The sequence below is a fragment of the Acipenser ruthenus genome, chromosome 26 (assembly GCF_902713425.1).
Source record: "Acipenser ruthenus chromosome 26, fAciRut3.2 maternal haplotype, whole genome shotgun sequence".
In the NCBI taxonomy this organism is placed as follows: Eukaryota; Metazoa; Chordata; class Actinopteri; order Acipenseriformes; family Acipenseridae; genus Acipenser; species Acipenser ruthenus.
This window is the reverse complement of record NC_081214.1, coordinates 1,795,001-1,808,118: the sequence shown is the minus strand read 5'-3', so window position 1 is coordinate 1,808,118 and position 13,118 is coordinate 1,795,001. Positions and strand designations below refer to the sequence as shown.

General features: G+C 44.2%; 1 protein-coding gene across 3 annotated transcripts; it reads right to left on the bottom strand.

Annotated features, from left to right (window-relative positions):
- Positions 1–1,513: 1,513 nt before the first annotated feature.
- Positions 1,514–10,766, bottom strand: LOC117430357 (dual specificity protein phosphatase 14-like). 3 transcript variants are annotated; one of them, XM_059000542.1, is made up of 2 exons: positions 10,748–10,766; positions 1,514–3,953 (listed from the first exon to the last, which is right to left on the bottom strand). In XM_059000542.1, exon 2 carries the CDS (start codon positions 3,782–3,784, stop codon positions 3,140–3,142), a length of 645 nt encoding a protein of 214 aa, XP_058856525.1. In that variant the 5' UTR covers positions 3,785–3,953; positions 10,748–10,766; the 3' UTR covers positions 1,514–3,139. The 3 variants fall into 3 exon arrangements, with proteins under 3 accessions (XP_058856525.1, XP_034758558.2, XP_058856524.1); XM_034902667.2 differs by lacking the exon at positions 10,748–10,766 and adding an exon at positions 10,247–10,670; XM_059000541.1 differs by lacking the exon at positions 10,748–10,766 and adding an exon at positions 5,075–5,136.
- Between the last annotated feature and the right edge of the window lie 2,352 nt (positions 10,767–13,118).

Below are 13,118 nucleotides of genomic sequence, written 5' to 3'. Positions count from 1 at the left end.
TGTGTGGTGTTTATTTCTCATTTGTATTTATTTTTATACTGAGGCTTCCCTTAGATACATTTCCTGAGCGAGAAGTTAAGAAGGCTCATATTAATTCAGCCCTGACCTGTTATTTATTTATAAGGAATTGCTTAGTAAGTGAACCCGGCACAAGGTTGCCTCTCGGGGTAATGCGTTCGTTTAGCGAGCGTGTGAGTTTATAATGAGTGCTCCATGGGTGATTTAATTATAAACAGTAGCACAGGGGGTTTAACATTGGAGCACAAAATCTATCGAACAGTGTCTTCTCAGAGCTTCCTTCATTAGACTGACCCAGGCCTCATCTGTGACCTTGTCTTGTAGTGCAGTAGCAAGAATGTATTTCTTATTCAGTGATGGTAATAATAATCAGGTTGAAAGTATCCTGTGGCAGATGTATAATTTATAGCTGAATCGTATTAGTGGATTCTTGTATTTCATGCCAAGAAACAGTATGGATTATGGAAAACCAGAAACTCCAATGAAATAGACATCTGCTGTTTTGTCTAAACTAGACGGCTACACCGCATGTGTGTCTATAAATTTAATACAGAATTACAAATATATGAATAGTTTTACAAGAGGTTGTGTTTTCTCAAGCTATTTTCTTTCTAAAAAAAAAAAAGCTATGACTCAGTCCAAGCCTCCTTTTGCTTCTGATTAGCTGGTTGCTGTATGAATCCTTTTTAAATGGATTCACACACAGACGCGCACACACACCTCCTCTTACTCCCCAGATTGTGATTGTCCATGATAGCTTGTTCTAAGAGCCTCCTAATGAAGATGTTATATAACATGCACACACATCTTTATAGGTCTCTCTGGAGGTGTGTAGGAACTACCTTCTGGGACCCATGTTCGCTGTGTCACGACTGCCCACGCCTGCTCCTTCTGTTTGTACAGACCAGCGCATTGCTGTGCTGTTGTTCTACAGGCTGCGTACCTTGATGCCTGATACCCAATTGATTGTAGTGACGCTCTTCTGAATCGCTGTTAATAATCATCGCTAAGATCCCCGCTGCCCTTGGTGACGGTTACCATGGTAACTGTACTTTTCATTTGCTGTCGACAGATTTGTAATGAAGTGCGTCTTCTCCTGTTTTCATTGCGTATCACTCCAGATGGTCGTGTTGGTTTCTGGCTTAAAACACGTTTCATTTAACTCTCTACTTTCCCCAATTCCCCTGCGCTCGGAGTCTGTTTTTAAACTTTTAAATGTACTTTCTGATTTCATACCTGACCCAGAGAGTAAACATCAACACTGTGCATTGTAACATCCCCAGTCTCTGTATACATTTAAATGGATGTCCATACGGTACAGCAGCCATACACTGTAGGTGTTGTAGAAGACTATTTTATACAAGCAGCAAAGCCTTACACAACTGTACATGCACACAGAGAACCAAGCGTTGTCATAATTATAGAAGTGGTGTCTGACCACCAACTGTTTATACCTTGACTATTCAACTCTGAGCAAATTAAAACAGGAGACAACTTTTAGACAGAAGTGATAATCATTTATTTATATATATTAATTTAATAATCTATTAACTTTTATTTAATTTTTTTTTTTTAATTAGTGCTTTATGTGTTACATATGTTAATCTAGCACCTAAACTCTATCAATGAAGTAACTTTTTAAAGACAAAACAACCAGTAACATGTAGATCCGGTTTCTTATTTGTTATTGATGATATCCCAGGCTGAAGATTGAATCGGAGACAGTCCAGAACAATGGATCCAACATCTCTGTGGTTTACAGACGGGCTTCGAAACCCACCCCCCCCATCGTTCAGCCATGCAAAGCTAACGGCTCGGAGGTTTCACTCGTCTTTTCTGCTTTTGCAATAAGTGACCTCGGATTGTTTGTGCTCTTCGTCTCGTTCCACAGCACGTGCTTAATAAGCCTTTCCCGTTTTTAAGGCCATGAATAAAAAGGCTGCTTGTACGAGGTGACATTTTTAAAGACGTTTTTAACCTTGGGAAGAGTCAGCTGCAACATCTAAAACATCTTGATTTGAGCAACTCTGTTAAGCTGCTTGAAAATGCCCCTCACTGTGATTTATCACAGCTGTCGGTAAAATAATCGTGGTTGTTATATGCAAGTAGGGAGTGCTTACACCCTAAATAGTGTTTTAATCTTCTGCTCCGTTAATCACGTATTTTGTTTACAGTACATCTAGGAAATGCATGTTCATTTTCTTAACCATTCTGGTATTCTGTGGACTCAAACTCCACAAAATGCTATGAAAATTGAATCTATAAAATATTGAAATCTTCATAACGGCTGAGGAGTCGGTGCACCAAACTGTTTCCCGGGGGGGGGGGTCACCTCGTGGAGAGCGTGTATGAGATGATAGCGCATTGAACTGGACCAAGCACATGTAAAAAAAAAAACTTCAGCACATATGTTCACCCATATGGCTAATCTATTAAGGACACTTTGCCTACAAGATAAATGCTAGCTTAACCCCAAACTAAACATCACCGCTAAACTCTTAAACTCCTCTTGTGTTTTATACACAGCAATTTAATTGATATCAGTTACACTATAGCCAAACAGACTGGCTGCCCAGGGGTCGGTCTGGTATCAACTTGACCCACCGCCTGAATTTGGCCGCCTCCCCCCTGGTAAAGCATCGAAATCAGATTACAGAGAAGATCCCCTAGTGGATCACAGATACATCATTACCACCTCCAACTAGTTTTGACACACAGTACGACAATATTAATCTGCAAAGCTTGCAGCCTCTCCCCTCTGCTCCTGTTCTGTACAGACGGACGCGTTGGTTGCAGTGTTTTGGGTTCCCAGGACCAGGCTAGCGTAGGATTGAGGAGAGACTCTTGGGGTATCAGGATTGTGGATTGCAGAGCTCAAGGGTTAAGGGGAGCAGGGAACTCTGTTCCAAGCTTGCCCCAGGATGTTCAGGGGGTGGGGAACCCAGGGCAGCAAGAAGCTGTTACTGCTTTAGTTTTGTTTGTTTTTTTAAACCAAACTCTTTTGAGGGGGGGAAAAAAAAAAGGTAACTGGATTCGAGAACCACTGCTCTTCACGCTCCAGTAGGCCTGGAAACCGCTGAAGGGAGAACTCCACTCGACCCCTGTCCCCCTCTCCTCTCCTCTAAATGCCCCAGTAGGGGGGCAGGTTCCTGCGGCCCCTCTCGCAGACGTCGGGAACGACCCCGTAGGGAGTGGGCACCATTTTGACGCTGCTCCTGCCGAACAGTCTGCGCTCGTACTCGATGAGCTGCTTCCAGAAGCCAGCGTTGGGGCGGATGACGGGCCGCCGCGACTTCACCCAGGCGTGGGCTTCAGCCAGCGACATGCGGTGGTATTTCATGAGGTACGCCAGGCAGAGAGTGGCGGAGCGGCTCACCCCGGCGGCGCAGTGCACCAGCACGGCCCCCCGCTTGCGCCCCACGCTGTGGATCTTGTCAGCCACGCTGTCGAAGTACAGGGAGATGGGGGAGTGGGGCACGTCGGCCAGGGGCACCTTCACGTACTCCACGTGGGGCCAGTTGAAGTTGGGCAGCTCGATGGTGGCGTTCACCACGCAGGTGATGCCCTTGGACAGCAGGAGGCTGCGGTTGGAGGCCACATTGCCACGGCTCAGGAAGAGGGAGGGGGTGATCTGCGCGATCCCCCCCAGCACACTGGTCTCGTGCACCAGCCTGGGCAATGACGTGGGCACCACTGAGCTCCGGTGCGGTTGCTGCTGCTGCTGGTGGTGATGGTGGTGGAAGAAGCTTTGACTCCGGGAAGTCATTGAGAGAGAGTGAGGGTGAGAGTGAGAGTGGGACCGGGGGGAGACTGAGGTCGTCCTGCTTCAGCACGCTGCAGCCATCATCTTCCAGCAGGAGGAATCGTACTTTTCCAAGGTAAGCCGGTTCTTGGGATGGTGTGAAGGGATTACGTCCTCACCAACATCACTGATCCTGAATGAAAAGAGGAAACAAAATGCTTAGAGATGTTTGAAAGAAGGACTCGTAGGAGTGCTTTCGGCTTTGATAGGAGTAGCTTTTGGATTGGAAGCCCTCCTCCAGTCAAGATATACACGGCCTTTCAATAGGTTTTTAAACAATGAGAAACTGATATGTTGAAAGAATGATCACCTTTTATTAAGAGCTGCGGATGGAACACGTTTAAAATAGTTTCTGATGCAATAAAAGGATTTCTTCATAGGATTACAAATGTTCCTCTAACACCATATATTTCCATTTGACAAGTAAACTAGCATCCTAGGCAAAAAAAAAATCCTCTCACCTTAGTCAAGAAAAAAAAAAAAAAAAAGACTATTAATAGACCTTGCAAGTTCAGACTGGGCTGTCGCACCTGAGGAAAGCAAAGAGCCTGAATCTGATGGAAGCGAGCACGCATTCCTGCACAGTCATGTGACCAGTCCCATGCTGGGCATGACTGCACTGCTGGCCAGACCTGCTAAGCTGTGCAAAGATTATGCTCAAGTTAGTGCTGCTATTATTATTATTATTATTATTATTATTATTATTAGAAGTAATAGTATTACTAATATACCAAAGGATAAACATGAAGTCCTTTTTTATATATACAATCATTTATTTTTTCTTCAGTTACCAGGCTCAGTTGCCAGTCCACTTTGTTTACATTCCCACGTAAAGGTAGTTTTAGCTGTAGAGACACTGCTATAGCTCAGCAATAAATACTTCTTTAATAACATTTACAGGGGGGGTGTGTACCAAAATAACATACCTACTGGGCACAGTAAACGAGTATTTGATCACCTTTGCAATCCTTATTTTGACGCCTCAAATAGAAGTGTGACTCGGCTTTACACACATTTCTGTTGTATTATCCTCTTGTGGTTTGTTTCTGTTCACTCACCAGTTTTAATATCAGTTGAGCTCTGTGGTATTGCTGTGTATCCACAATGTCAATATTGGCCCTGAAGGGAACATGCTGTAACTGGTTAAGACACTCCTGTGTTTGTCTGAAGCTGAGAGTCGCACAGTAACACGATATGTTGGTGTACACGTTGTTGAAAAAGACAAAGCAGCAATGATTGATTTTACCAGCTTACCTACTGCAGCTCAGGGCTATTCTATTGCTCCATGACCACCACCCATAGGAACGAGCTCAATCAAGGTCCTAATTGAAACGGAGAGTGGTCTCAGTTCACTGCACGACAGCGTGTTGTAAATGCAGTTCGACACAAATCCTTTTGGCTCAAGACTAGCGTAACTCAAATCCCCAGCACATGATGTGGATTAACGGTGTCACGGAAGGCCCTCGTCTGAACTGCAAAACCACCTGCATGCATCCTGTGCTGTGCTCTACTTTTCAAATAACGAGGCCCTGCCTAAAGCGACTGGCAGGTGCTCTACCTTTCAAATAACGAGGCCCTGCCTAAAGCGAGGGGCAGTCAGCTTCCAGTTGCCATTTTTTTTTTGTCTTATTTGCAAAGCTGTTTTTGAGCCAACACATTTCTCTGCACGTGAAAGGAGCATGAAGTTCTACTGCAGAGCTAATAAAAAAAAGCCTGGCAGAAGACTGGAATTAGAAGCTCCCATTCAGGCACATCCAGTTTGTGTTGCAGCGTAAGAAATCGATTTTGCAGGCAGTTAATTGCGGAAGCATCTTGTTGAAATGAAGGACTTGTGTGTGTGTGTGTGTGTGTGTGTGTGTGTGTAATATATATTTATATGTGTAATATATATATTGTCGCATACAAGCAATACTGCTTTGGTGACGGATTCTCACAGCTCACTGTATATTTAAATACGCAGCTCTGCCAGACCCACGACTGAATCATCCCACCCCCAGCTCCTCGGCCCGGGCTCCAGCAGTGATCATGCATGGCTTTCATCAGCCCCGTCGTCTTGACAGCTTTCTTTATTTGACGTGTCTTTATCTCCTTGCTCGTGTTTTGCCTCGTCGCGTTGAATTGACAGTCCGTACTGCAGGACCCCCAGGCTTGTTTAAATACCACAGGAGACCCCCCACCCCTTATCAAACGCACGACTACTTTGAATAATAAAAACAATAAGGAAAAGAAGCCATTAGATCCTGCAATGCCCACGCCTTTCTCCCAGGACAATTCTGAAAAGTCAATGAGTCGGTCCTGCTGACGACATACAACAGAGTTAAGAAATAGTCATTGAGTCTCTTCATAAAAGCCGAAAACTCTAATCAGTGTTGACAAATCAAACCAGCTAAACCAGCGGTGGCCAGTTGTCCCTTCCAGCCCTGTTCTAAATCACTGAATTGAATCAATGAAACCTCCACCCAGACCCTGAAGTCATTCACAATCTCATTTTACCTGTTAAACCTGCAGTGCAATGGCCCTCCAGGACCAGGATAGGACAGCCCTGATTTAAACAGAAGCAGACCTACATGCTGCTCCTCATTAACCTGTGTTACATCCCTCCTTCTAGTCTTTTTTTAATCCATTTCATATACAAAGCCCAGAATCTCAGATATGAGGTTACTCTGGTCTGCGTTTCTGGGTACTGTATTGCATTGTGTTTGTATGAAACCTGTGCAGCCCTACACTGCAAACACAGAGGCTGCAGAAGACCATTCAATTACTCATGGAAACAGAGCCCTTTTGAGCTGCGGTGATGAGTGAACCGCAAACCCTCTAGCCAAGCAAAAGGTAGCCGTTCATTCGAAAGTGCTGAGCTGTCACTGCAGCGGCTCTAGACAGCTATTTACACAGGCCTGCAGGCCCGGGAGGCTCTGCGTTTTGGCACAGACTTGTATTGTAAGCAATACCGCGCTGCTCGTTCCTCACAGAGTGGCCCTCGAGCTGTCAGCACCCCTCTCGAATGGACGTGCCGGGGAGAATGCCTTTAACATATCCCCGAGTCAGGCTTTCATCTGCTTAACTTAAGTCCTTGATCTACTCCATTGCAGTCCCAGGCTGAGCACACGAACAAGATCAATAACATGCAGGCAATGTATGAACACCCCCGCATTACATTATTATACAGGGATGGAGAGAAGACTCTCCATGCAGACAGTGCAGGTTTTACACTGTAGACACACCGGAGATTTAATTAAAAATGATAAAGCGCAGATGTTCTTTAATTCAGCTGGCTGCTTGAAGTGCTGTGCAAGTTCGACTCGCACGCATTTCAATCCCTGTCCCTGTGTGCACAAACACATTATTACAGAACATGTTGCGCCGGGGCACAGGGGAATGTGTGTAACTGCACAGGACGCTGCCGGATCAATCTCGCTGCTCGTTTTTATATCCGCTCTGTCAACGCGCACTATAGGGCACTGCGGTACAGGAACATAAGGTATACGTCCGCAGCAGAAGCAGGTGAATACCCCAGGGGTACAGCGGTTCAGCAGCAAACGCACCCGTTTCAAAGAGTTGTGTGAATTCTTCTGTGCTCGCGCAGCAGCCAGCTGACTCATTCCTCGTTTCCATGGAGAGGATGTGCCACACAGCAGCAGCTTCAATCCAGGAATACACTCCAGTATGTGTGCTGCCTGTCTGCCCCACTCGGATCCCTCGCGTGGCGTTATCATCCTTTCAGCCGCTCATTAATCCGGTTTAGTCTGCAGGATCGCCCCCCTTTTTATTCTCATTTTGAATACAATGCAAAATACCATTTGAGAGATGCATCTGTGATGTTCTCAGGGTTAAGCGTTTCAGAGCGACGGGTTTTAGATCCTTTGTTTCTTGGCTTCGGTTTTGGTCTTGCGCTGTTAATGGTGGCAGGATTGCTGGAAAGTGGATGGGCTGGAGAGCCGCTCAGCAGAAGGAAAGCTGAGAGCTCCAGAACTCGTTTCATGTGGGAGCCCCTGTCTCACCCTAATGCTTTAACCAGGCTGTTAACCCAGCTGTGAGTCCAATAGCTGCTCAGTGATTGCTGAGCCACGCCCTGATGTATCTCTTACTTGATAAGAGCATAAGAAAGTTTCCAAACGAGAGGAGGCCACTCAGCCCATCTTCCTCGTTTGGTTGTTAGTAGCTTATTGATCCCAGAATCTCATCAAGCAGCTTCTTGAAGGATCCCAGGGTGTCGACTTCAACAACATTACTGGGGAGACCTTTGATTCATATTGAATACTTTTAGGAGTTGCGTGCAGAATGGACACACTGTTTTACGAAAGAAGTATTTGGTTTTGTTTGTGTGAGCTCCAGAATTCACTGCTTCTGAACTCGACGAGCACTTCGAACAAACACCAAACTTTAAGAGAAATACTGTGCCTAGAAAAAAACAAACCTACAGCGACCGCTATCCAGCCACAGCTTATTCAAATCACCCTGTAATTTGTTAAATGAGGTCTGCATTCCGAGGTCTAAATTGTAACCTATTAAGAATCATTTGTCACTCTTTTAATGTGTTTGTCGCTTATTGTGTTGTAATGGCTTGAGACAGGTAGACAGGCTGTAAAACTGTTACTATGCAAGGACTAAGCTTGTTGTCTTTTTTTATTTTATTTTTAAATCTATGATCCTGTTTTGCTTCCAGTGTATTTCTTTGCTTGGTTGCCTCATCCTTCTAAAGATAATACATTGATGCAACACCACAGGGAGAGGATCCGTGTAGAAACCTGCTTCCTAGCGACTTTCACCTGAGGCTGAGGAGAAGCAGCTCATGAATAATTAATTAAAGTGGGCATGGTTACATCAACCTGTTAATCTGCACAGTCAGGACATTCAGGTATTCACAGTGCCCTGAGGAAATGCTCTCTCATAGTTTTCTGAATATATTGCCATCAGCAATTAGCCTAAGCAATCAGATGCCTGTAACACATTTCAACAGAGCTCGGGGGATCGGCTCTCAAAGATACAGCTTCAAAGAGCCTTATTACATAAGAACATAAGAAAGCTTCCAAACGAGAGGAGGCCATTCAGCCCATCTTGCTCGTTTGGTTGTTAGTAGGTTATTGATCCCAGAATCTCATCAAGCAGCTTCTTGAAGGATCCCAGGGTGTCAGCTTCAACAACATTACTGGGGAGTTGGTTCCAGAATTTCACAATTCTCTGCTTTGACTGTTTAGTTCAGAATGGAAAGGCAGTGAAGTCTAGATCTGTATTGGCAGGTAACCCAGCGTGTTCTTCACTGCTGCTTGAGCTTTTAAATTTAATAAAAATCAAACCTGGCAACTGATTTTCCTAATTACAGAATTTAAAAAATCACTAGTCTAAAAAACACATACATGTTTATATAAAAAAAGGATCTGTATGTGAAAAAAACTGCATTACCATAAATAAAAAATCATGTATTTTTTGGAATGTGCCGTTTTAATTTGGCACACAGTGCGTTCATTGTCACCAGCATGGCAGATTCACCCTGTCAGAGCTCTAATGTAAAGTGCTGTTAATGAGGGCAGGCGAGTCACACACTATAGAAAGCAACTCAAGCTTTTCTCTTCGATTCCTCCCATTCAATATACAGTGGAGCAAGCATCTGCTCATTATAACTCACTGCACATGCATTCATGTTGAACAGGCACAAGAGACACTGCAAATCCATTGTACTGTAGTGTGGTTTCTTACCATTCAAACACAGTTAATAATGTTAGCATTGTCTTAAGCTATTGTTCTTTGATACTAAAAAGGTGAATCCTTTGAATAATGGATAGGAGAGAGCTGTCCAGCTGTCACAGAATGGAAGCATCTGATGCTGTGTGTATTACAGCTGGAGAGACTCTACCAGACAGATCCAGGGCAATGAAATGCCTTCATGATCACATTCAAACTCGTAAAACGTTGGTGCTGTCCCCTTCTCTGTTTTGAGTTGGTTACCCCGCACTCTCCAGCATCCCTAACATTAGAGCGGATTAAGTTCGAACACCGCAATGGATTTCCTCTCCCAGGTGACCTGCACGGGTGCGTGGCAGTGCCGTGGATTCCTTCCATTGTGACGTTGTATTCACGTCACTGCCTCACGTTGTGTTTTTTAACCTCGGTTCCACAAGTTGAAAGTATATGAAGGCCACGCTGTATCAATGCATTACGAGCATTGTAATGCTTATAAAACTGGTTCTATTATAATAATAATGTGCATGAAACCCACCGTGCAATAACAAAACGAAGCGATCTGAAATCATATTATTCTCCATTATCATTATTATTATTATTATTATTAATTATTATTATTATTATTATTAGTGATGCACGTATACGTGCACAACAGATTCAATTATTATTTCAATTATAAATGTATCTGTGGGACTTTAACTACAGTACCTTATACTTCATGCGTACAGAATTGTAAAATGCTCTTACCGTAAAGAAGTGGATGTTTGCGAAATCTGCACCGGCTGCTGCTGTGTGATAAACAGTAATGTAAAAACACTTTTCCTGCCGAAAGCTACTTGCGGATTCTCGATTTCAAAGTCGGCTATTTATTGTTTATGTTTATATAAAAAAATTAAAACAAAAAAACACTTAGACTGTGCTGGATTTGTAACCTTCTAGAAGAATGCAGGCGATGCTGGAGCTGAATAAGACTCAGCAAGCCGAGCGCAGGTCTGTCCGCGGAATGAGCGGAGAGAGAGCGGATCGTGCTCGTCTTTGCAGAAGCACCGCCCCTCCTCAGCAACACTGGGCAAAGCCAAGACCACAACGCTACAAAGACACGGTTCTGCACGGTACCGAGGAGCCCAACGCAAACACAGACACCTTAGTGATGTCACCACAATCCGGGTCGGGCGAGCGACATTTAAAGCTGCAGAGTTTTAAATTTTTTGGTAATAATAATAATTGTTGAAAGCCCAGATCACATACCTTATCAAATCAAATGATTTCATAGCCATGCCAAGCCAGCTTACAGTTTGAAATATGACGCGCTTCTAATTCTAAATTCGGAGTTTCAGTTGTTTAGTGCAAACCTAGAGAGAACGAGGAGGGCTTTTCCCTGTTCCATCAACAAAAGTTGTGTTCTTTTTCCCTGTTGTGTTTTGGAGACAACGCCGGTGTACTTGTTTGTAAAGATCTGTCTGTGCGCCACCCCAGCACTTAACAACACTGCTATTGCATTCACAGATACTGCATTCCAATTACGCGTCATGGGGCAGCAGCAGCGGCAGAGAACTACCGTTCAAACCACTCTTTCGAAACTGCCTTTTTAAAAATGTTACTGATCAGTAAAACAATTGAAAAAAAAAAAAGTAAACGGGGTGAATGCAGCAGGTGAGCTAGCTTTTCTCTTGGTGCAGTGTGTTAATTCAGTGAAACGCTGTGCTGTTTCTCATTGGGTGGGGTGGTAGTTGATTCCTGTATTTTCAAATATAAGGTTTTTTGACCTTATATTCAATGAAAAGGGAAGCTCTTTCATGGAAGTGAGGCGGCACAATGCGGTAATTCATTAGCATGCAGTGCTGTTTCTGCGTGGGGGACTGGGTTCAAATCCACCTGATTCCTTCCTTTACTTTCAAAGAATTAGTTAATTGACTTTATATATAATGTGAACCAGCACTTTTCCTGTGGGAGCTGGTGGTGCAGTGGGCTAATCCCATGGCCTTCTCTCCCTGAAGACAGCGGTTCAAATCTGGTTCCTGATGTTGGTTGTAGAGCAGGTATAGAATAGGTGTGTGTGTGTGTGTGCATGCGTAAGAGAGATTAGTGGTTAAACACTTTCTCTTGGGACATCTGTGTTTCTGTTCACGTGGGTCAAGTCTCCAAGCTTTCTACTGCGTGGGCCGAGCTGCAGAATTCTAGATGCCATTGGGATAAAACTTGTCTTACGGAGAGAGCAAAGGAGCCACAGAAAATAGCACAGACCGGAGGCGTTGAGTAACATGGAGTAAAATGTGTTTGCAGAGGATCCCTGCACATCAGTGTGAAGGCAACCAGAGAGGACTGCTTGTGTCTTTATGAGCCTGCAGTGCGTACGAGCTTCCCTCATCAGAGAGAGAGAATGAAATGGAAGGAGGGAAGCAGCAGTTTAACACCAGGGTGTCGGATCACTGCAGTGAGGGCCCCCGCTGTGATTAAAGCAAGGAGATCACCCTCATGAAATGTGCTGCACCGTGCAGTTGTTTTGAGATCTGTATCCACATTATACATCAATCAGATGGGGGATTGCTCCTGAAGTAATTTCACTCTGTGTGCAATGTCATTTCTGCAATATGTGCTTCATATCTAATGCTGCGTACCTCTCATTTCTGAAGCAGATTTAAACAGGTGTTGGTTCTAACATTTCTAACACTGCCTGCTGCAGCCAGGGGATTACAGAGCGAACCAAATCGCAACAAAATCCCACACGGGTCAATGCAACTCAGACGAGACAGTTATCTTAAATATGGGTACATCTGTGCAATGGAGGCTGTGTTTGTGCAGTGACACAGAGGGCTAAATAACACACACTGATCTGAATGCAGATGACTCAGTGGGTCACATCACGCTGAACTAAACCCCTAGCTGACTCACATCATCACAAATACAGCAAGCCAGCTTCAGATCAGAAGCTGGAGGATGAGTTTCTTTTAATGTTTTTTATTCAGTTTGCACTCCACAGCTGCCCTGCCACAAACCTGAGAAATTTGATGCCTTTTACAAGTTTTAGAAACACAATGAATTTATAGAAGAATAGCATTGATAGAACCTTAAAATGCAGTTCACAGGGACAGCTCCGTTCAACTCACATTCCAATGTATTTAGGCACCTTGCAGAACTACAAGTACCAGAATGCATTGCCTGAACTGCCCCCACCTGGAACACCTGGAACGAGATCTAGAACACTTAGGTTCTAGACCCTGCTGTTCCGAACAGAACAAGCTTCCTTCAAGCAATCCCCGTGTCGTTAATGAGCGTCCTTCGTTTGCGCTAGTTTCTCCCAGCAGCCCTCCACTGGGAGTGCTAAAAGCATTAGCTTGTGAAGGATTTTCAAGAAAAAAAAAAATTCATCTCTCTGGCAGGAACATGTGCTAATTAGACCAGTCAGTAAGAATTTGTAACATGAGAGAGAACCCATTTTAGTTTCCCAGTGCTAAATATCTGCTTTAAATAGAAATACAGCGACGAGCGAGCGGACTGACAGCAGGATAGGAAACCTCTTACCTCTCGATCTTTCATTAAAAGAGAAACCAGCAACCAATCACATTTCAGGAGCCAGAACAGCCCGCTACTCAGACCTCGTTTCTGCAGCACCACTGTC

Excerpts from the sequence above, each read along its gene's own strand:
- LOC117430357 (XM_059000542.1), bottom strand. The coding sequence starts at position 3,784 with ATGACTTCCCGGAGTCAAAGCTTCTTCCACCACCATCACCACCAGCAG.